Here is a 23,503-nt window from a genome sequence, read left to right on the forward strand (position 1 = left end):
AAAAATGAATGACTAAAGAAATTAATGATTATACCGTTCATGTTTTCCAAACATGTTGTAGTGACATTGTTTTTTCTTCTTTTCTATATTTCTGCATATTTCTTTTACTTCTTTATTGTTTTGTTTTTTAGTTCTTTATGAATGAAATTATTATTATATAATAAATGTGTTTGTAAAGTAACTCTCCAGTTGATCCAAAATGGTGCAGCAAAAGTACTGACAGGAAAATAGATCCTATTTCTCCTGCATTAGCTTATTCTCTGCACTGGATCCCTGTAAAATTTACAATACAATTCAAAAGGGTTGGGGTTAGGGGTTAGTGTTTAGGAATTCATGGCATCTAGCGGTGTAGTTGATAATCACAACTCACTCTCTTCACCCTCGCTCTGTCTTGAGCCAGCGTTTGGTTTGCCTCTTCTTGGCTACTGTAGAAACATATAGAAACATTCCTATATTCAGATGATTATAAACTAATGAAAACCTTATGTTATTTTCCATTTCTGCACATACCTCCTCCTAAATGTTATACACTGGACCTTTGAAATCATCGTCCTCATCTACAAAGCTCCTCATGTCAGGCAACATCACATCTTAAAGATCTCATATTACCCTGTTACCTTTCCATTATGCACTGAGCTCCTCCTCTCCCTCTCTATCCGTAGACATTAATGTACATTAGTGTTACTAACCTAGCTTCAACCCTGTTCCCAGTTTTTGTTGCAGGTTCCCATGGATCATAGTTGTGCCTACTGCCGCGGTGTGGATGTTTGTTATTATTGCTGTTTATTGCTATTATTTTTATTGTTATTGTTTATATTATTGTTGCTGTGTATCTTTCTCTTTCTCTATCCCCCTCTCTCTCTAACTCCTACTGGTTTAGGCAGTATAAAACAACAAAGACTGTATAAAAGTATCAGCTCGAAGTGCAATCATTTCAATACCATCTGAGTGTCCGTGTAAAATTATGATTCGAGTGTAATTCGAAGTGAGCTTACTGTGAAATAAAGCTGCATGTTCAAATATTGAATATTAAATAGATGAATATATCTGCAGTCTGTACCGCAGCAGATATATTTTTATCATTTGCCAGATCGGGTTTAGTGCTGTCTTTTAGTATCCTCTGGGCTCTCCGCAGCCCCCTCATCACTCACTATCTAATGATCTAATGTTTGGTTAGAAAGTACAGCAAAATATTTTGGTCAGTTTATTATTTGAATATATTCATGATGGTTAAACTGTAACATGATTTAAAAAAGACAATATGACCAGCAAAGTGTATTTATTTTTTGCATGCATGCATTGATTGGTTTAGCAAAAACATAATAGACATAATAATGTGAATCTTGCATACGGATCTTAATACAACAGGTGCAGCCTCTCACAATTTTAATGGATAATCAGCCTATGCCTGAATTATGTCCAACAATATTGCAATGAAGTAGAAATATTAACAATATATACAGAATGCCACGTACAAAAAGGGCTCACACAGGAAAGTCAAATACCCATCAGAGAATTATCCTCTGGCTAAAGAGGTGAAGAATATATATATATTAAAGAGGGGAAAAAACAAAACCACAATATTGAAAAATAACTAAGATAAAAAACTGACAAATGTTAACAGAGATAACAGTGTTACAATAATCTCCCTCCTCTCTTTGACTGAAGTTTGCTCTCAATCTCCTCTCTCTGTTTCTCTATATCCTTCATTTGTTTCTCTACTTCTTTCTTCCTTTCTGTTATTATTTTAACCTCATCCATTGTGCTCTTCATCAGTCTCTCTGTGTTAATGTGCAGTTGTTGATGTTCTCGCTTTCTCTCCTCCAGGTTCCAGTTGGTCTGTGTAATGATTTCTTTGATTTTTAAGTATCCCTGTGCTTTGTTAGCTGTTTTATCTCCCTCCTTATCTGTTACTTCTTTCTCCACTGATTTAACCTTGCTTTCATTCTCCCCAACCAGTCTCCCTGTCTCCTGTGATTGGACCATGAGTTCCTCTTTCTGCTTCTTCAGTCCATTGTTCAGTTCCTTCAGTGTCTCAATAACCTGTGCCATACATTTCTGTTCTTCCTCTCTGCTCTCCAACTCTGCAGTAAGTCTTGACTTCATATTTTCCAAATTTTCCAAGAGCTCCTCTCTGCTTCTCTCTGTGAACAGAGGCAGTGTAGTTTTTTTTAGAAAAACATATGTGAAACTACATTAGACAAAAAAGCAAAACATAAATGTTAAAAGAAGAAATATTGGTTCATTCATGTAATTTAACTTTTTTTTGTACTTACTCTTAAAATAAGACACAAACATTTCAGGACGCATCATTTCATTTTTACTCTACATGGCAAGTTTTAAAACTACATTATATAAAGAAAGTCAGAATTTTTTTTTATATTAATAAATGAAAACTGGGTTTACTTTTATATCGTTTTGTGATGACTGGCTTAATTTTATCATGACCACAGCATAAGAGTTTGAAAATGCATTGTTTAAAAAAGTCAAATACATTCTTGGCTCACCGATTTCATTTTGTCTCCTTTTCCAAAGAAAAAGAGCGACTGCAAGAACAAACATGAAGCCAAACAACACACTGAAGGTAATAGAAGCAGCACAATTAGATTGGGCCACGAAGAAATCCTCTGAAATATTAGAAGAGAACAACAAATTATAGCTAGACAACATGTTTGACAGAAAACCGAAGGTCTGTGTGTGTTTCACTGAAGCTGAAACTTCTGGTTTGAGAAACAATTTCTACCTGGAACATAGATGTGTGTCTCTCTGGTCTGGTTGATGTCCTTCTGTTGGACTCTACAGGTGAAGTTGTTGCTGTGTCTCTTCTCCACAGTCACTCTGCTGCTGACAGTATAGAGGTCATCAGGACCTCTGACTGTCTCTGTAGGTCCAGCAGAGAGGAGGTTTCCCTCACTGTCCAGCCAGACCACCTCAGGCTCTGGATACCAGCCTTTAGACCTACAGTCTAACATCACTGCACTGTTGGCCTTATGGATGCCTGCTAAGCTGATGCCAGGTGAGGAGACAGCACCTGATGATAAGAGAGGAGACAGTGGAAACACAAATTATTTGTTCAATCCTTGAATGATGCAACATCTTCTCAAGACAGTGAACCCTAAATTGCTCCCGATATGACTGATATTTAAAGCACTTTCACCAAAGTAGAAAAATTGCACAGTTAATGTACTTACCGACAAGAAGTTCAACAAAATATTCTTTATTTAGTTTTGGAATGAAGCATCTGTATCTCCCGTTATCAGAGATGGTCACTTTGTAGAGGTTCAGTGAAAGGTCTCCAAGCTTCAGTCTATCAATGGACAATGACGCTCTTCCCTTATACGCCTGGTTTTGGTCAGCCAGAAGTTCTTGACCATCATGCCACACATAGACAAATCTGGGCTCCAGGTCAGGTCTCCCCCACTCCATCGTCATGGAAACAGCATTAACAGGAGGTTCCAGCTGACACGGCAAAACAATGTCATCGTCGACCATCACTACGACTGGCTGTAGTGGACCAATCTGCTGCACCTGACCTGGAAAAAAGTATAGGTTCAATGGTATTAGAACCTCAGTAAAGTTGAGCATAAACATGAACTGGTCATGATTTTTTCTTCAGTATCTTAAGTATTTATCTGCAACATTTCATAATTAAACTTAATATGCAACAGTTGTGGTTTGAGATGCTGACAATTAACTTATAACAACCCAGGTAGAGTTAGGTCACTACTCTCTAATTAAATAAAATTAATGAATGCCCCCAATAAATACATATGCAACAATCAAAGTCAAAGAACCCCTCCAGGCACAGGCAGGTTTTAAGATAAACAGTTGTACTCTATTTTAAACAATAATTCAAACCAACTCGTCAATGGGGAGAAACCCTCAAAATCTGCCAGTACTGTGTGGTTAGATCACATTCGACTGACAGGGGCCGAGCAACGTAGGCAAGTCCGGGGCACTTCGAACCAGTGAGAAGAGCGCAGAGAAAAAAAAGAAATACATATGTGAAATGTGTACGGTACCTCCACAAAAGAGCGTTAGGAGAAAGACGGTTCTGAGAAGTCCATCCTTAATGTTAATCATCCTGGAGTGCTAAAAATTCAAATACACAGTTAAGAAATATTAATTAGTAAAAAAAAGGTATCTGAAGCTTTTCTGTCTATCTGGTTGGCAAATATATCAACTTACAATGAACTTTTATTTAAGTACAAGGAAAGTAGCTCTTAACGCAAAGAAAGTCCACCTAAAATGGACGTCAATCTGAACAAGAATTGAATCATGGGAGGACCAGCTAGTTCCCCCTAAAAAAAGTAGGTAATAAGGCTGTAATTATTACTGGGAAGCTGATGACAAACTACCCACAAGTATGCTCTGGACATGTCCTATGATGAAATTTAAATTTGAAAATCTCACATACCTGTTGTGTGTTTCAGCTCACTCACTCTAAGTTGCACGATCAACGTCCTCAAATAAAAGGATTTGTACTTTGAACATGACCTGGTATGATTAGAAGAGGTGTGTTCACAAGGTGTGTATAAAAACCTATTTAGATCAAGTTAGGAATCACAAATTCTGAGAATGTATGTTCGCTTGCAAATAACTGAACCTTACTCACAGTTTAGGGAAATCCTCAAGGTTGAACATCAAGGTTTGAACATCAGATTTAATGTGAGGATTTTGAGGCTGCTGGTTGTTTTTTTAGAGACAATAACACTGGTTAATATTTAATCAGCCATATAAAATGGAGTTCGACATCTGCTTCCTTTTAGCACGCAACACCTTGCCATACTGATTCAAATTAGTTTTCTATTCAAGAGTTAGTTAGGCTGCATCAAAAAACGCCCACCACCTATTCAAGCTGCAGTCTTTAACCCTCATAATGTCTCAGGGTCATTTTTCACCCCATTTCAATGTTCTTTATGTCAGAAATATGGCACTTTTTAAATAGAATTTCACCAAAATAACATGGATTGTTCCATAGCTCCAAATAAAATCAATTTTGACCACTTTCACTGAATTTTGGGTGTTTTGGGGAACTTTAGAACACTTGTGTTCTTCCCTACCGTAATTTGACCCCAGAATGGCCATTAGGTTACACTGTGCAAACACACACACAGACACACACACATAGTGCATATAACGCACACATACACGCATATAACATACACACACACACACACACCACAAATACACACACACACAGACATACACACACCCCAAAGGACAACAGGTGTCATTATTTGTCACCATTGAAAAAAATTAAATGCTTTCAAAACAGTGTCCTGACTAAACTTTGACATGTACCAGACTGTGATTATCAATAAACATATATTCCTATTATATTAACTATAGTCAAAATTATTCAGATTTTTAGCTTTTTTTAAAACAAAAAAATACAATATATATGAATATAATTTCGCATAAATGAAGTTTACTGACCCTAAATTATAGAAATTTGGGTCAAGCTTGGTGTTAATGAGTTGGCATTGAGTTGACTAATAAGGTGACACACTGTATTGGATCATAATTCATACCCTATGTTTTTTAAATAAGCCAAACCAGACTGGGGTCAAATTCATGATGGAGGAACACAACTGCATAGTCAATGGTAAGGTATTATGAGGGTTAACCGATCTGTTCATCTTGCGTTCAAGAGGGGGAAAGCAAGTAAAGAACACCAGCAAAGACAGTTAATAAATTGGCCAAAGAGCAGACAGTACAGAAACAGAAACAGCAGACATTTATTGCAAAAAGCATTTTTATATAGAAAATGTTTCTACAAAATCTTCTTAAAGGAATATCACAAGATCCTCAGAATGCTTTGACTTTGTAAATGTTTGCATATTCCAAGATACCTTACAAAAGTAAAAAAACAAACAAGTAACACATTCACACCATTGTACATACTTTGTCAAGTAACACTTTAAGTCTTATTCAGCTCTAACTTATTGCCCAGATATCCTTACAGTCAAACCTGCACTACTTCTACCAATGTGGTTACAAATTATTTTGTATTTTTGTTCTCTTCTATAAATGTTGAACTTTGTATGTGTGGATTTCTAATGTGTAAGATCTAATATTGTAGAACCATGAATACAGTTGTAAAGCCTGTTATAACATATAAGATTATAGTTATTTTTTCATTCAGTATCTCTAGAAAGCACTGAGTCAGAGAACAATTAAGTTCCCTGGTGTATTACTGGTAATAGTTTAGAATTTTTACTCCTTTTGGATTATTGGTGTATTTAAGTGCCACAAAATAAATATTTGTTTTCCTTTTTCCATCCTCTACTCTACAAAAAGTCAGAATTGCATAGTCATTTCTTTCTTTCAATATATTCAGGTAAACTTAACCTCTATTGGCTCCCGCAGTCTCTCAATGTTCAGTAGCTGTCCCTGAGTATTGTTCTTTGTCTCGTCCAGTTTCCATTGCTCGCGCAATAAACGTTCCTTTTCTCTTAATAATTCCTCCGGTTTGTCAGATGTCCTCTCTTTCTCTGTTATTTCCTCCTCCACTGCCCGAAGCTTCAGTTTGTTCTCTTCCCTCTCCCTCTCCACCTCCTCCAGTCGCAGTGTGAGTTGATGCCTCTGGTTGTCCAGTTTGGTCTTCACCTCATTCAGTATTGGAACAAAATCTTCCCGGTCTTTCTCTCTGTCCAGTGACTCCTTAAGCTGTATGTTTTCTTTCACCAACTCTGCTTTCTCGCCTTTTGTGGAGAAAAAATGTGAAAATTCAACATAAGAGACAGAAATACTACTTTAAACTAAATGTAATTCATTTAGCTTTTTCTTATTTGTTTGTTTGTTTGTTTGTTTTTTCACTGTGAACAGAGACTTAGCTGCACCAGAGTTAGCTATGAGCTAATTGAACTCTGTAGTGCCTGGAGAAGAGGGGAGAAAAAAAAGACAGTAATTGGTGAAGGTGAGGGAAGTTGGAGGGTCTCTGGTCAACTATTTTTATTTTATTACCACAATAATTTATTTTTAAATTTTAACCCTTTTGACTTTTGGTATTTAGATAGTTCTCTATTTAATCTATGTGTCATTTTATTTAGGTATCTGTCTATTATCTGATTTCCTAATGACTGCAATGCCACAATTGTACGAACCGTGAAAGGAGCCGCGAAAGGAGCACTTAATGTACAGACGTAATGTATCAGAATCAGAATCAGAAATACTTTAATAATCCCAGTCTAAAATAAAATATCTGCTCAATAGAAAATAACTCTTCTTTGATAGCAGCTTCTTATGTTAAGATATATGACAAATGGTATTTTCAGTGATGAACACTGAGTTAGTATTCATTCATTACTGTAGATGAAACACACTGCATATCAATATAAGTGGATGAACTGTGACTTACGTTTCAATTTATACGTGGCACAACCAACGGCAATAAAACTAATGGCCAGTTCAAGTAGTCCACCAGCCGAGCTCATGTGACAACCCACTGTGCAAATGTATCCAATCCGCTCAGCTGAAATGAAAGCAGAACCACAAATCAGTTAACAATGAAACTGTGGCGCTTAAATTTGAAGTGTGCAATGTTATTCAAAAGTTGTTCATTCGAGCCTGAAATTAATATGGGTTGATTGCTATATTTATTAGAAAGCTAGTTATAGGAGAAACTACTGCTGTATACATTTTCTCAAATACTGGACAGAAACATGCTTTACAAATGCCAAAATCTTCTAAAAATCATTAGGCCATTACTTAATACTTAAGACAGAAAGTTTCTATATATACAACAACTGAACATTGCAGTAAAGCTAGTATGTAATTTACCTCCAATCGTGTGAATAAGGAGAAGAACCAAAACAGTGTCATGGCTGAAGATAAAGAATGTGGGTTTGATGAACAATCTGTCCTGCGGGTTCTGATTTGTGTCATTCTGAAAAATTAAACAACATAAAGACATAAATCCCATAAAAAAGGAGCATATGGATAAAAAAACTCATAATAAAACTTACAGAACTGCAAAGACACTAAAGTCATACACATAATATGTTAATATCATTATTCAATTTCTGACAATTTCTCTTCAATGTTACACGCTTGACCCAGATATATGTTGTACTTGCTTTTAACAACACTACAAGTTGTGCAAGTCCTCAGAAATTAGTGTGACACGTCTGCAACACAAACATGTGGTTATAGCTTTTATCTCTAGTTAATGGGCTGAAAACTGAAAGTGTATTTTCAGAATTTCTTTCTGAGCTTGGCAACATGTTCATGTGCTGTTACAGTTTTACTGTATTTTTCTGCTTCAGTGTCTGTGGAGCATGCAACACATTCTCACTCTGACCTTTGCAGGTTGATCCATAGAATTCATTATTTCCCCTTCTTTCTCTTCCTCCAGTAAATTTGTCTTGCAATGGTTTATTTTCTCATCATTTTGGAAATAGTCTAAAATCAAACAAGACACAACAGAATTGTGATAATAAAACATGATTGAATAGGATGTTCAAAACCAGACATTAAAAAATATTTTTAACAATGAACATGTCTGCAAATTTCTTTATTGTTTTTATGAACATCAGCATTATCATCAAGAGCTGTGACTTACATTTCCATGATGGAACAGCCAAGACAATCACAAGAGCAGGAAAGAGGAAAGAACGCATGACGATGATAGAACAATGGAGGTAGAACTGAATGAGACAGAATCAGCTGGAAGGAAAAAACACACAAAACAATGAAACAATTACAGTCATTGTATATGGCTCTTATAGAAAATTCTTTATGCTAAAAAATTCCAGTGTAGCAAAGGGTTGAGAGTCATTTTTGGATTCAGAATCACAAAACTGAAAGTGTTTCCTGCAGCAGACGGCACGCTGTTCAAAATCTGACTTAAATTACATTTTGTTTGGAGTCTTGGGTCTACGCAAACATTGTGGAGACAAAAACCTAAAGCTTGAGTTATAAAGAAATAGAGTTATGTATTCCAATACATATTCAATCATGTAACAATGTCTATCTTAAGCTTACATACCCGCTGTTTGTGTCAAAGCCGCCTCCTCTCAGTGTAACATGCTGCGTGTTGCCCGGTCAAAGTCCTTAAATAAAACAACTTGTACTGTGAACACAGCTGTAATCAGATAAGTGTTCTGATTGTTCCCGCCTGCTGCAGCTTTTACATAGATGTATATTATACAGCATGAAAATAGCTTTTAATGAAAACTAAACAAAGATTACAATGTACTCCAGTTTGAGCTTCCCTCCACTGGCTCCCTATCACTTGGACCTGAACAGATTTCAAACTTTTTCTCTTCTGAACAGACTCACTCACTTTCTTTGGATTTTATTCATTTTATAATACGTTGTTTCTGTTCTCCCTCCTGTAAAGCACTTTGTAAAGTGTTATGCTGAAAAGATTATTGAAACCTTTTATAAATATTTACTTGCTTATCAGAGAGAATCGTTTTTTGTGCCTCTTGGTGTTCACTGCGTAAAGTGGCAATAGATAAAGAAACAGAATATCAACATGCAATAGAGAGAGAAAGACAATCTAGTCTTTTACAAATGCAAAGTAACTACTGGAACGAGGTTATATTGTCTTTGAGAGTGCACATTTTTATTTATTTTTTTGGAAGAAGCCCACTGTTAAGCTTAGTATATAGGACTCTCTGGATCTACACAAAAAAACAATCAATCAATTTATCTTAATTTTGGTGCATGTGCACAGTGAAGAAAATTTCCAAACTGTCATTTTGCCTACAGGTGTTATTGTATCTCTACCACACCTCTATTTAAATATGGTGAAGTCCATTGAGACAATAAAAACTGAGCAGGGACCACAGGTTTTATCTTTGTCGTCTCTCACAGCCCAGAAGGAAAAGTGTCTGAAAGACTGCAGAGGGCAGACTGGGACTACTTTAACATATTCAAGGAAAACATGCTCCTTTCAAAGTCCTGCAGGATGGAGGAACAATTCTGGCAATACTGAATTACTGTAGGTCGTACGTGCTTGCATGAAATATGACTCTACATGATATGTAATATGTGATAGCACATTATGGCTCTTTTTAATTAGGACTAAATATATACCTTAAAACCCTGTTGGGAGGTCTGGTGCGTAACCAGACCCTAACCAGGTGTCAGATAATAGATTGGTCATATCAACTACTGATGAAAAAGCGATTTATAACAGTTTCCGAAGGCACAGGACTGAAGTCTTTAGAGCAGGGATCTGTGGCTTCTCAAGATCAACGTAGAATCCAGCAGTAGAAGCTCTCACAGTGGGAAAAAGATTTCCACATAAGCTTTTTATTTTTTATTTTTCAAAAATATTTACAATCATCATCAACAAAAAGCAGCCAGAGTTTTAAATTTCAAACAAAACTAATCACAAAGCAATTTTCCATTATATTATATTATCTTTTCTTATTATTATTTCATATTATTATTATATTATATTTTCACTGAAATGTTTGTGAACTTTATTTGTTCTCCTGTTTTACTTCTAGTGACTTTGATATGCTCTGATTGTTAGTTCCTTTCTGTCTGTTAATCTGCTAATCCAACCAGATTGAAACACCCTTCTTCCTGTTTAAGTAACCAGAATCTCTAGGAGCTCCAGCAGTTGATCTATGTTCAGTATGTGCTGCTCACAGTTTTTCTTTTTCTCGTCCAATTTCCACTGAGCCTGTAATAGGTCCTCCTTTTGTTTTAATAAACTCTCGGGTTTGTCATGTGTCTTTTCTTTCTCTTTTATTTCTGTCTCCACTGATTGAAGATTCTTCTTGTTCTCCTCAAGTTGTTCTTTGAGTTTATCTTTCTGTTCCTCACTTTTCTTCTTCTGTCCCTTCAGTATGTTAACCACTGACTGAAGCTTCTTCTTGTCATCCTCCTCCTTTTTCTTGACTTCCTCAAATTGTCTTCTGAGTTGAGTAGCCTCCTGTGCCACCTCATATTGTTTTTCCACACTCCTTTGTGATTCATTTCGAAGCAATGCATTTTTCTTCTTGTCACCTTTTTGTGAAGAAAATGTGTCATTGAACAACACATAATTGAATGATTGTTTATATACACAAACATTAATATCACCAGAAGTAATGCTGTTGGATTTTGTGAAATGTGTGATTACTGTAACAATAAACAAGCTGTGACTTACTTCTACGTTTATACATGACAGCGCAGACTGCAAGACTAACAACCAGAACAACCAAGCCAAAGACCACAGCCATTGGAACACAGGCAACAGAAAAAAACATTTTAGCTGAGGATGCAGCACCTAAGAGGAAGAGAAGACATTTTTAAATTTTGGCTTCAGTGGAAAATGTCTCATCTGGCAACATCAGCAGCCATTAAGGGCCCTATCTTACACCAGGTGCAAAGCAGTGCACAGCACAATGCACTGCACAGCATATAGCAACATTTTCACTATGTTGCTTTATGTTGTTTACAAGGTTCATTATTAAACCTGTTTTCTACTTGTCTGGGCTGTAAAAGGTCGCTTTCAGCGGTGTGATCCATTTACAGTAACGTCACATTGGACAGCCGACAAACGACAGAAACAGTGACAGATGTCAGAAATATGTGATTCAATAAGGTTATTGTATATGAATTGTATAGGTCAGGTTTGTCCTCTTGAGTAGAGGCTGACACTGATTTACCCCTATTTCTTTCTTTTTCAGATAGTAAGATGCACTTACATTGGTGGATAATACACATACAACCCTGTCTTATCAAAATTACGTTTGTATGTTACAATTTGTTTATGTAATGTGCCGGGGTCTCAAGGGGGTGTTTGAGGTGGATGACGGATGTACAAAATTCAGTCAGTCAGATAATTCAGAATTTATTAAATTAGGTTTTTGCAATTCAACAATTAAATATTAAAATGATCAAATCTCATCTCAGATCTTATTTTATTTCACAAATACACAATGGTGATTAACTTTTATTTAAATTTCATATATTTTGTTGTTAAAACTCCAAACACAAAAATAGAAACAGCTTACCTGTTGTGTGTGTCAGAAAGTCAGCTCTCCTCAGTCTGCAGTAAGTGTCCGGGTCAAAGTCTTGAAATAAAATGATTTAGCCCTTCCATTGGACAGCTGTAATCAGATGATGTGTGTACACCTTGTTTTCTGTCTGCTGCAGCTCTGTTGGTTAGAGTTTTCAGTGTGCATGCATGAATTATTGCTTCGGTGCTTTATCTTATCATGGGACAGTAAATCTCATTGGACACTTACAGTTACTGTTTATATTCACCTGCCAAACTCAGCTCAGTGTGCAAAGTAAAAGTTTGTCCAATCTTTTTCCAGATAAATATTCCAAATAATTCAGGTTTCTGAACAACTTCTTATTCAGGAGATTAAATTGACCTTTGTGTGTTTATCACCAGCTGCATGACAGGGCAGTTGCAATCATATAACATATCAGCCTACAATTGTATCGCCGTCACATTTTTATTTTATAAGAGGTCCACTGAGACAATAAAAACTGAGCAGTACAAAGGTTTTCTCTGTGTCAACTTTAGCAGGCCAGAAGAGGAAGTGGCTGAATGACTTTTCAGTCCTGCAAGATGGAGGATCAATTCGGGCTAGATTGCTACAGAGCACACTGTTTCCATGTAATCAAAATATACCATCATCACTCCAGAGGGCATTTCATATCGAAGGACCACAGGTTCAATCCCCTTAACAATCCGTCCTTCTATGGTCTGTCTGCATGTCCTTCTATACCAGGTTTGGAACTGGGAATAACATTATGATCCCATGCTATCTTCCAAAGAGAAAAAAATGTTTCTACAAATGCTTAAAAATAATGTATATTTACATTGATGTGATTCAAACCTCCGGGGGTTGCAAGTTGACTCTGTACAATTAAGACTCAATTTAGACACTTAAAACTCTGAAAATCTGGGTAGACACCAAGTGTATTATATTTAATACATGAGTTTTTGAGACCTCTACATCATCAGTGTGATATTTCTTTCCTGAAAAACCTGATGTTTACAATCAGACACCCACAAGTGGTTTTTCAAGGATATTTTTGCCAATTTTGAAAAAGTCAAGGTAAGAAAAACATGTAAGGAATGTGAATTGCGAATACATCTGTAATCAGATAAGGTGTGTCCTGATTGTTCCCGCCTGCTGCAGCTTTTACATAGATGTATATTAGACAGCATGAAAATAGCTTTAATGAAAATTAAACATAGATCACAATGTACTCCAGTTTGAGCTTCCCTCCACTGGCTCCCTATCACTTGGACCCGAACAGATTTCAAACTTTTTCTCTTCTGAACAGACTCACTCACTTTCTTTGGATTTTATTCGTTTTATAATAAGTTGTTTCTGTTCTCCCTCCTGTAAAGCACTTTGTAAAGTGTTATGCTGAAAAGATTATTGAAACCTTTTATAAATATTTACACGTCAGGCAATATGTCTACAATAAAATGAATTCTCTCAATTTCTCAGTTACCTCTCGCTTATTAGAGATAATCTTTTTTATATAAAGAAACACAATATCACCCAGAAGGAAAAGTGTCTGAAAGACTGCAGAGGGCAGACTAGGACAACTTTAACAGATTCAAGGAAAACATGCTCCTTTTAAAGTCCTGCAGGATGGAGGAACAATTCTGGCAATACTGAATTACTGTAGGTCGTACGTGCTTGCATGGAACATGACTCTACATAATATATAATATATGATAGCAAATTATGGCTCCTTTTAATTAGGACTCAATATACAGTATACTTTAAAACCCTGCAGGGAGGTCTGGTGCCTAAACATACTTAACCAGGTGTCAGATAATAGATTGGTCATACCAAGCAGTGATGAAAAGTCAGAGTGGGAAGAAAAATTTCCACAAAACCTTTTTTATTTCATTTTTCAAAAATATTTACAATCATCAGATAATTTGAATCAGACAGTGCAGACAGTGTCAATCACAACTGAACACAAAGCATTTTTTTTTATCCATTTTGTCCTTGTTTTCACTGAGCTCCCCCCCCCATATACTCTATTATCTATTATCCATATTTTACACTATCTCAAATTACACTTCATTTTCCTGTTGTTTTGTTTCCATTATAACATTCCCAGCAGGCATTAATCAATTCATATGTATTTTTACATTTAAGCTAGTTCCCTGCTGTGCTAATAACATTTTTGTGAACTTTATTTGTTCTCCTGTTTTAATTCTAGTGACTTTGATTAGCTGTGAACTGATTCAGATTGAAACATCCTTCTTCCAAACCCAAATGAACTAAAACTGAAAATCTGGGTAGATGGGTGGGTCAGCACGTTTCCCTAACCTTAAACATTCACAGGATCTTAACCTAAACAAATTTTAATGAACTAAACTTTAACCAGAGTTGTGTCAGATAAAAAAATAGTCATGTAAATCAGACACTTCCTCAGGTCTTCCAAGCAGGGATCCTTGAATCTGGACCACATCCCAAAGTCTCTGGAAGCACCATTTTAAAAGCCACTTCATTGGCTTTTTTCAACTGCGAGTTCATCTCGTCTATCATTGTTCATACTCCTGTGAAGCGCTTTGTAACTTCCTTGTGGACTGAAAATATTTCCCAGAACATAGCTTTAAAAGTAGTGTGATCCAATGGTAAGTGGAAAAAAAAGACAAACTTGCACTGAAACACTTTACACTACATTTTATTTAAATGGCTAATACATGCAGATTCGAACACCCCCCTTCCTGTTAATTCTAGATAACTGATTCTCTAGGGACTCCAGCAATTTCTCTATGTTCAGTTTCTGTCGCTCATAATTTTTCTTTTTCTCGTCCAGTTGCCACTGAACCCTTAACAGGTTTTCTTTTTCTCTTAGTAAGTTCTCTGGTTTGTCAAAAGTCATTTCTTTCTCTTTTATTTTTCTCTCCACTGTCTGAAGCTTCTTCTTATTCTCCTCCCTGTTTGTCTCGACTTCCTCAAGTTCTCTTCTGAGTTGATCAACCTGTTCCTCTACCTCAGTCTTTACCGCCTTTAGTGTGGTAACCATGTCATCTTGTTCTTTCTCCTTCTTTTGTATCTCAATTTGAAGCAGTTCAAATTTCCTCTGCAAATCAGCTTTGGCACCTTTAGTAAAAAAAAAAAGATGTGATATTGAACAACACAGAAACACAAAGAAAGTCTTATTACACAGCAAACTACATTTAAGTAAATTAGAGTAACAGTTCCTTTCCTCATAGCATTTGTACTGTATGTTTTGGATGGATTGAATGATGAAAGAAAAATCCTGATGTAGTATTCAGTGTGCCCACTGTACACAACATCAATAAAATACTCATTAATACCATTAGAAGTAAGACTAGTTTTGGATTTTGTGGTGAAATATGCAATTACTGTAACAATCAACAAGCTGTAACTTACGTCTACATTTATACAAGACGGCGGCGACTATCAAACCACCAACGACCAGGCCGGCAACTTTTACTTGAAAGAAGAAGCAAGGAAATCTCTTAGACTGTGTAATTCATAAAGTAAGACTTGTGCTACAACAACTGGATATTAAAATGCTAAAATCACATTAAATCACCTAAGATGAAAAATGAAACTGTACTGCTGCACAAAATCAAAAAAGTTGTGACATGCACCATGGTTGTACTGATGTGTGTGTTAGTCAACAATTATATCATTGCTAACATTGCTCTGAGTCGAATAAAGTACTCACCGCTCATCAGGTCATCTGTCAGTTGAAGCATACTAGAGTTCTGAAAAATGATATTCTGTAAACCAACAACAAACAGCTGTTTGTGTAAAATATTCACTATACCTTTTAATGTAGTTTGAATTATTCCATGCTACTCAAAACTATTTAAAAAATAGTAATTCAGGGAATAGTGAATGAAGACATGATTTTGTTTCACAAATAGCTGCTGAATCTTAAAACCTCTTAAAACTAACACTAAAAATGTAGTTTTCTAACAGCTTACCTGTCGTGTGGGTCAACAAGTCAGTTCTTCTCTGTGACAAAGTCTGAAAATAAAATGATTTGGACATTGATCAGCTGTAATCAGATAATGTGTGTTCACCTTGGGTTTCCGTCTGCTGCCGCTCTGTCTGTTAGAGTTTTCACTGCATGGACAATGGTGTGTCCAATTCTATTAACATTTACTATATAATCACTTTACTATAGTCTCAGTCACTTCCTCTTTAATCACCACCACCAATGTCTAGACTCCATCGGGGGTCTTGTATACTATTCACTGCTAAACCCCTCCTCTTCAAATTTCTTCATTGAATAATAATATACTCTGCCAAGAGATCCCCCTAAATGTTACACACTCAGCAACACGGCTCAGTGGTTACTGTCGCCTCACAGCATGAAGGTCCTGGCAGGGGCAGGTGTGCCTTGTGCAGGGTCTGCATGTTCTCCCCATTAACTTCCCTTGACCAAGACACCAGCTTAGATCTGGAGTTGTATACAGCAGCTGCCCACTACTCCTATAAGACTGATTAAATGTGGAGGACAAATGTCACAATACATTGTATTGTGTGTGGTTGTATTAGACAATAAAGTTGATTCTATTCTATTGTATTTAAACTTTCATTCAAGTTTTCTGATAGCCAATGATTTTAAGTTTCTGTTGAGTTACAGTCATATAAAATATCAGTCTACTGGTGGAATTTATATCACTATCACACCTGTCTTTTATGAGGAGGAAAGTCCATTGAGACAATAAAAAATATGCTCTGACGAGGTTTGCCATTTGGCAGGCAGAGATGAAAGTGGCTGACTGACTGCCGAGGGCAGAACAGGACTAGTTTTAGATATTGTGGAAAACATTACCCTTTCAGAGTCCTGTAGGATCAATTCTGGGTGTACTGAAATACAGAGATCATTCCATATACAAACGATTACAGTCTCAGTCCTCTCAACAATCTATAGTACTGTGGTCTGTCTAACTGTCCTTGAACAAGACAAGTAGGGTGAAATTGTTACAGAGCCTCCATATCATTTTAGTGAGGAAGTATGTATGTATGTGGATGGAGGGGTCAAAAAGGTGTCAAGCCTTCGATACAGGAGGCGACTTTTCATTTCCCATTTCCTACCAACAAACAGACCGTGATCGTTCCCTAAATCAGCCATGATGAAATATATTTAGTTTGCTATTTAGTTTGGGAAACTCCTTCAGAATTGTGAAAACCTTTATTAAGCCACGCAGTCTTTTTGCAAATGTTTCAACTCTATATATATAAATATATTATTCTCATTCAAATGTAGTTTTGTAATTTATTTCTGTATCTATTTGCTTCTTTATTCATTCATTTAGATTGAGGATATCAGGTTTTTGTTTTAAAAGATAAAATAATTTGGCCATTTAACACTTACAAAACCAACAATATTTCAAAATAGACAAAGTGGGCTGTCCTTTAAAGCAGCCAGTGGTTCAGCTTCATATGCTATGGCTTAATATAATATGTATATGTATGGCTTTGAGAAAGGAAGTGGTTGACACTAACAGCTCTAATGGTGGGCCACCTTTTTATACTGTGAGAACTGCTGCTTATACTTTTAAAGGTTGATCACCTAGCTTTTATCTTTAGCACTCACACATGTTGTCTCTTTGGGGATTAAACCAGTGAGGTTTCCACCACAGTACTTCTGTCTCACATAGATATTCATAGATCAGCATTTGGAACGTGCTGCTGTATCATTAAAACAGGAAGAGGAGGTTCTACATTACCCTGTATTTCAGTCTGATGCTGTGACAGTCAGCAGCGAGACAGCATGGACATTACAGCTCCCTGCATCAGACTGTGTGAGTACTCAGACTATTCTATTATTCATGTGTCTTTTTAGTCAGTAGACAGATATCTATGCATTATATTTAATAAACAACCCTCTTTGTTTGTCTCTGCAGTGATGGATGTGTTTGTCTTGCTGGTTGCACATGCTGACCACAGTTACTTTGCTCAGAGAGCTGGTAAGTTAGATTCCTTTAATCAGCTGTCAGGATAAAATCTGTAACACTCTCGTGTTTGGCCACGTGATATCCTTGATCATCTTTGCAATGTGTATACCTTACCAACAAATGAGTTTAAAAAAAGAGACCATCAAAACTATCAACAGTTTGTATATAACTTAAACTTATAAGTATTGACACATTTTTGAAGTATTTGTCTGTTTTTTGTGTTTTTGTTGAATTTCATTTGGACATCTTTAATTTGATTTCAGTCTCAGATGCAGCGTTTCCTCGGATTTCTCCAGACAGACTGCAGTTCTTTGAATATGAGACTCTCACTATAAGTTGTGAAGAGTTTGGAGGCTTGAGTGAATGGAGAGTGATGAGGAAGCTCAACAAAACAACTCCAACAGAGTCTTACAACTGGAACTCATCAGCAGCCTCCTGCACCATTCATCCTACCTTTAAAAGACACAGCGGAGAATACTGGTGTGAAGATGCACAGGGAAACCAGAGTGATGTCCTCAACATCTCCATCACTGGTATGTTTAGCAAATAATAAATCAAAAGTTTTCAGGTTTGTTTGATGCAGTGACACAGTTAGCTTAACTTGTTGGAAGACGTCTGTAGTTCAACAACAGAACAGCCATGACCCCCTCAAACTGCACTGTCAGAAATTAGGCCAGTTGGACCGGAAATTAGACCAATTCTGCAGCTAAAATAGGGCCACGAAAATATAAATGATGTTCAACATAAATATATTTATTTTATTTATTTTTTCATTTTTCAGATGGTTCTGTGATCCTGGACGTTCCTACCCGTCCTGTGGTTGCGGGATATGATGTGATTCTGCACTGCAGGAAAGAGAAAACTCAAGCAAAACACATTGCAGATTTCTACAAAGATGGTGTCAAATTAGGGACCTGGTATGAAAACAACATGACTATCCACAATGTTTCCAAGTCTGATGAAGGACTGTACAAGTGCAGAATCTCTGGAGCTGGAGAATCACCAGAGAGTTGGCTGTCTGTTTTAAATCAAAATGAAACAGCTTACGAAGAGACTCGTCCTTCTGACAGTGACTCTCTTCATCTTCCCTCCCTTCATCTTCCCTCCCTGCTATGGATTGTAGGCAGTGTTTTATCGGTGGCTCTGGTGCTGTTGGTGGTGGGACTACTTCTCTGCAGAAAACACAGAGGTACAGCAACGCTGCCACAATAGAAATTACATTTACATAGTATTTGTTGAGTGTTCTGTTGATCATGTCGTTGTGGAAAATGTAAACTCTGGCTGACTTACGTCCATAAGCAATGTTTGTGCACTGAAGTCTATGGTTAGATTATAGGTAAAATAGTTGTTTTGTTTAAATGGTAATTAATAGATAAAACAAATAAAACAAGTGTTTGAGTACCTAAACATAACATAAAAGTATAAGTACATCGGATATTTTGGTGGAAAACCAAATATGTTGCCCATGAACATTTTACTGAAATCATTAGTCTTTTACTTGTTGCTATGTTAATTAACTTCCTCACGGTAATAGAAAACACAATTACCACATAACATTTCCTTCAAAACAAATTTGCGGGTTTGCAAATTAGTATTATATGAATGTAATTTCTAGGAGACATGGTTGAATTCAGACAATAACCCATCAGTAAATTAATTTATAGTGGTGTGCTTCCAAACCTCCTCTGCTCTTCATCCTGTATTATCGTCAGTGTTGCTTCTAAAACCACCAGCACAAGTTCCTCTTCTTTTCAATTTTTTATGATATGACATTTTTTCTTTCTCTCCAGTATTGGTCTTTTGTTCATGTGGAAAACAAACACCAGGATCACAGCCACATGAAGGTCAACCCGGTGAGTAACACCAACTACGTACCATTGCACTGATATATTAATGTTATTATGCAAGTTATTCTAGGAACGTAGACTAATGATTAGCCGTCCTTTTCCACGATCAGTACCCTTATTTTATCTGCTTTGCTCTCAAAGATGCGGCAAACTGTGCAATGCATAGCTGGAGTTTCCTCTACCTCCAGCCAACTGAACTCAGCTCTGGAAAAAAACAATGTGTGTGTGCAATTACTGCATACCAATCTGCCTCTGTTTGCTATGATGCTTTTTCTGATAAAATACAGCATGACAGCAGATGTCTGTTTCTTTTTTTTTTATGTTTCAGTCTCAGGAGAGGAAAATGACGTTGATCCACCCCCTGCAACATATGCAGTTGTCAAAAAACAAAGGAAGAAGAAAGGTACATCATTAAATGTTTCTACTTCCAATTAGAAATGTGGTTTTAAGTAATATTTGTAGTCATATATAATGCTATAGCTGCGTGTGCACACATTTAACCCCTTTATTAAGACAGCTCGACAATGAACAATGTAAACAACTGTCTGATTTTTATTTTTTTATTTAGTGTCAGCTGGAGACAATGCAGTTGATCAAGACAACGTGACATATGCTGTTGTTACAAAGCAAAAGAAGAAGAAAGGTAGTTTCTATTATATTACCTCTACTTCACTGTTAACTGCTGTTACTTCCTTGCAGAAGAAGTCTGCAGTGCAACATGTTTTGTCTTATATATAGAAAAGGCAACATTTACCAGCAACCTTCTTTTACCAACAGTGTGAAGGGGTGATACACTCCTCTGTCTTGTAGGTGCTGGTAATAATTTTGTCTTCGTGTGGTTAGAAACCACGCGAGGTAACCACAGACTGAAACAAAGGGCGTCTCAGTAAAGGTTGTTGTGAGGTCAATATGAGATGGAAAGTAAAAAAAAAAAAACATTTAACATGACCATATAGAACAGTTTGAAATGTTGAACTGTCTAATGATTCACTTTTGCATCATTTAGTTTTTCTCTCACATTTCATCTTTTTCTTTGTTCTTCCCAACCTAAGGTGTATCAAATCACACAAATGCTACATAGAAAAAATTATAGTATGGAAAATTAAATGCTCAACACATATATATATAATATAAAATAAATAATACATATTTTTGAATATTGTGGATTAGAGAGATCAGTTTATTTGTTTCCTAAACAGAGCCGGGTGGTACCAAGCCACATTTACCAGATGAGTCTGTCACCTACGCTTGTATCAACTATAGGTAAGTCTGAGACTTTCCTCTAATATTACAAATTAATTTTAACATGCTAACATGCTAAACTAAGTCACTGTCACTGTCACTGTCTAAACTTGTCACTGGGAACTCACTGCCCTTACCGGCCGTGCATGCAGCCTAACAGAGCCTCTAGCGCAGCTGTAGACTCTTCGTCCTGTACCCTTTCTGACAAACCTAACAACATTAGGTCCAAACAAAAGTGCATGCATGCTATTTTCCTTCTTGAACATCTTCTGTGTTTTACAGGCCACTTGCAACTGACTGAAGGACTGAGGAGATGGTCTGTTCAAACCTCTACTTTTGTATTTTAGTTAGCAAGGGAACTTTTTTATATATAAATAATCTTTAATAATGTAAATTTGTAAAAACTGTTTAAAGATATTATGTAAAAATGTACAAAAGTCGTATTTTGTTAATGTTTGACATCCGTTGAAAAGCACAGGTTTGGTTGAGTACTAGTGAGGTAACTCACATTCACATGCATTCACTGATATTAAGTATTAACCAGTGTTTATGTGCAGTGGTGGGACTTAACAGTGACAGTACATAACCTGCCACTCCATTATTGTTCCTCTCAATGAGATAAATGTCTTTCATGTGACTTTTATGTAACTTTTTTTCAAACAAACAATAATAATCATAAAGTAAAATCATGAAGTTAAAACCAGACTTGGCTTTTGATACAATGTGTTCCTTAGACACCTAATGCAGGAAATGTTTCACTTCTCTTAAAAGTCAACACGTACAGTTGGGTTTTAGTGTCAGTTCCTTGTGGTCAAAGAATGAGATCTTCTTTCTAAAGCAGCCGAATGAGGATACATCCACTGGGCAAGAGGAAGCACAGAGACATGTCTACACCTACAGAGGATTGATTTTTCTTTTAACGAACATTTCGGCAAATATTCTTCACTCTAAGTCATAAATACTGTTGTATTTTCTATAAAGCTCTGTTGATGTTGTAAAATCATTTTTAGTTTATGTTTAAGTTCATAGTTTATAGATTATTCTATTCAGTACCAGACCCACTCACTGAATGCAAACATGTTTGTACTTGTATTGCCTTAGGAACAGAAACCAGAAAATGAACTAAGCTGTTTGCAGATCTTGTACATTTCACTGCGTCATTTAGACTCTATATACATTCATAATGACAGAGCCTTTTACATACTATAATCAACAGCAGTTTCTGTACAATTAAGAAGGCTGTAAACATTCATAATCACAAGCCTAGTTCACATGTAAATGTAGAAAATTTGTACCAACCTTTTCCACCTGAGCCAAGTTTAAGCATTACTCCAAAATATTTGGATTTGGATATTTTTTTTTACTTCTACAACGTTTTTATGTGCAAATTGAACTGTGCATTGATGGAACAATTTGAAGTAGTCAAGCTGTTTCCAGTATTTGAAAATGGTCATGTGGTTCATCGTCCTCCTCAGTCTGTATCTGGGGTCTTCGGCTTGGTCACGTCCTCAGTGTCTATTTTTAAGAGCGAGCAGCTTATTAGAGTGGAACAGTTAAACCACAATGTTCTGCCTGCTCTGTTCACACGTCTGAAAACGCTGCTGCTTTTAAATACGCTCACTGTGGTCGACAACCACACGATTCAGTTAACAGCGGTTTGGCTTGAAAGAGACACACTGACAATACGTTTCCATTATCATATCAAACCACTGACATCCTTCACATGGTTCCTCGCTGACACTACCTCTGGGGCCCCGTCACAGCAGCTCAGTTCATTAGAAGCCCTCACTCTGACCAGAATTTGCCAGGTTAAAGATTTACACTGATGATTATAGGCAGGGTTTACATTACACTAAAAAACATTAAGTTGACAGTTTCAAACTGCCTGTGAACATTTTGGGCTTTACTTATAATGTTAAATGTATTAATACTGTGCTCAATAATTTGTTTATCTGATGTAAACAAGAATACTGTCTGTTCACTGGATTATTACAGCCTGTCACTAAAGGCATATAAAACAGTTTAAAGTAGGAACACAGATTTTACACATTATGGTTTGTTTACAGGTCATGGAGAGTATTACTGCACTAAAGCCATACATGGATTAATCACTCTCATTATTACAGTTTTAAATAAAGGTGTTTATTTTTTTTAAGGTTTTGGGAATTCCCTGATATTGTTTTAAATGAAGTTTTGAAATAAAATATTACTTTGTTTGGATTTTGTGTTTCAAAATTTTTTTCTTTTCATAATTTTTTCCTTTTTTTCAAAAAAAAAACTTTCCCTCCCCCCACCCCCATAATTTAAAAAAAAAAAATTTATTTATTAAAAAACATTTAAAAAAAAAATAAAAAATTTTTTTTAAAAAATTAAATTTTTATTTTTTTTTTTAAAGGTAAAAAAAAAATTTTTTATAAAAAAAAAAAAAATTTAAAAAAAAAAAAAAAAATTCCATTAAAAAAAAAAAAAAAACAATTAAAAAAAATTTTTTTTAATAAAATTATAATAAAAAAAAAAATAAATTAAAAAA

The 23,503-nt window shown here is 36.0% G+C and overlaps 4 protein-coding genes across 7 annotated transcripts; 1 reads left to right on the top strand and 3 right to left on the bottom strand.

Moving 5' to 3' along the window:
* Window positions 1-1,262: 1,262 nt before the first annotated feature.
* LOC127379582 (butyrophilin subfamily 3 member A2-like) lies at window positions 1,263-4,641 on the bottom strand. Of its 2 annotated transcripts, XM_051429385.1 has the most exons (8): window positions 4,616-4,641; window positions 4,418-4,497; window positions 4,244-4,301; window positions 4,023-4,092; window positions 3,192-3,533; window positions 2,744-3,031; window positions 2,508-2,627; window positions 1,263-2,144 (listed from the first exon to the last, which is right to left on the bottom strand). In XM_051429385.1, exons 4-8 carry the CDS (start codon window positions 4,081-4,083, stop codon window positions 1,636-1,638), a joined length of 1,320 nt encoding a protein of 439 aa, XP_051285345.1. In that variant the 5' UTR covers window positions 4,084-4,092; window positions 4,244-4,301; window positions 4,418-4,497; window positions 4,616-4,641; the 3' UTR covers window positions 1,263-1,635. The 2 variants fall into 2 exon arrangements, with proteins under 2 accessions (XP_051285345.1, XP_051285344.1); XM_051429384.1 differs by lacking the exon at window positions 4,244-4,301 and having other exon boundaries at window positions 4,616-4,640.
* A 1,105-nt stretch (window positions 4,642-5,746) lies between these two features.
* Window positions 5,747-12,071, bottom strand: LOC127379599 (putative uncharacterized protein DDB_G0271982). Of its 2 annotated transcripts, XM_051429413.1 has the most exons (8): window positions 11,964-12,071; window positions 11,114-11,233; window positions 8,993-10,971; window positions 8,567-8,670; window positions 8,306-8,406; window positions 7,786-7,891; window positions 7,364-7,477; window positions 5,747-6,707 (listed from the first exon to the last, which is right to left on the bottom strand). In XM_051429413.1, the coding sequence occupies exons 4-8, from the start codon at window positions 8,622-8,624 to the stop codon at window positions 6,340-6,342; spliced, it is 747 nt and encodes a 248-aa protein (XP_051285373.1). In that variant the 5' UTR covers window positions 8,625-8,670; window positions 8,993-10,971; window positions 11,114-11,233; window positions 11,964-12,071; the 3' UTR covers window positions 5,747-6,339. The 2 variants fall into 2 exon arrangements, with proteins under 2 accessions (XP_051285373.1, XP_051285372.1); XM_051429412.1 differs by having other exon boundaries at window positions 8,567-10,971.
* A 2,535-nt stretch (window positions 12,072-14,606) lies between these two features.
* On the bottom strand, window positions 14,607-16,007 carry LOC127379605 (trichoplein keratin filament-binding protein-like). Of its 2 annotated transcripts, none has more exons than XM_051429420.1 (4): window positions 15,902-16,007; window positions 15,640-15,694; window positions 15,339-15,401; window positions 14,607-15,044 (listed from the first exon to the last, which is right to left on the bottom strand). In XM_051429420.1, exons 2-4 carry the CDS (start codon window positions 15,668-15,670, stop codon window positions 14,635-14,637), a joined length of 504 nt encoding a protein of 167 aa, XP_051285380.1. In that variant the 5' UTR covers window positions 15,671-15,694; window positions 15,902-16,007; the 3' UTR covers window positions 14,607-14,634. The 2 variants fall into 2 exon arrangements, with proteins under 2 accessions (XP_051285380.1, XP_051285381.1); XM_051429421.1 differs by having other exon boundaries at window positions 15,640-15,679; window positions 15,902-15,921.
* A 1,666-nt stretch (window positions 16,008-17,673) lies between these two features.
* LOC127379590 (uncharacterized) lies at window positions 17,674-23,193 on the top strand. Its single transcript, XM_051429402.1, has 9 exons — window positions 17,674-17,731; window positions 17,834-17,896; window positions 18,148-18,417; window positions 18,666-19,073; window positions 19,675-19,737; window positions 20,060-20,134; window positions 20,300-20,374; window positions 20,931-20,994; window positions 21,256-23,193. Exons 1-9 carry the CDS (start codon window positions 17,701-17,703, stop codon window positions 21,272-21,274), a joined length of 1,068 nt encoding a protein of 355 aa, XP_051285362.1. The 5' UTR covers window positions 17,674-17,700; the 3' UTR covers window positions 21,275-23,193.
* The last annotated feature ends 310 nt before the right edge of the window (window positions 23,194-23,503 follow it).

The sequence above is a fragment of the Dicentrarchus labrax genome, unplaced genomic scaffold, assembly GCF_905237075.1.
Source record: "Dicentrarchus labrax unplaced genomic scaffold, dlabrax2021, whole genome shotgun sequence".
Taxonomy (NCBI): domain Eukaryota; kingdom Metazoa; phylum Chordata; class Actinopteri; family Moronidae; genus Dicentrarchus; species Dicentrarchus labrax.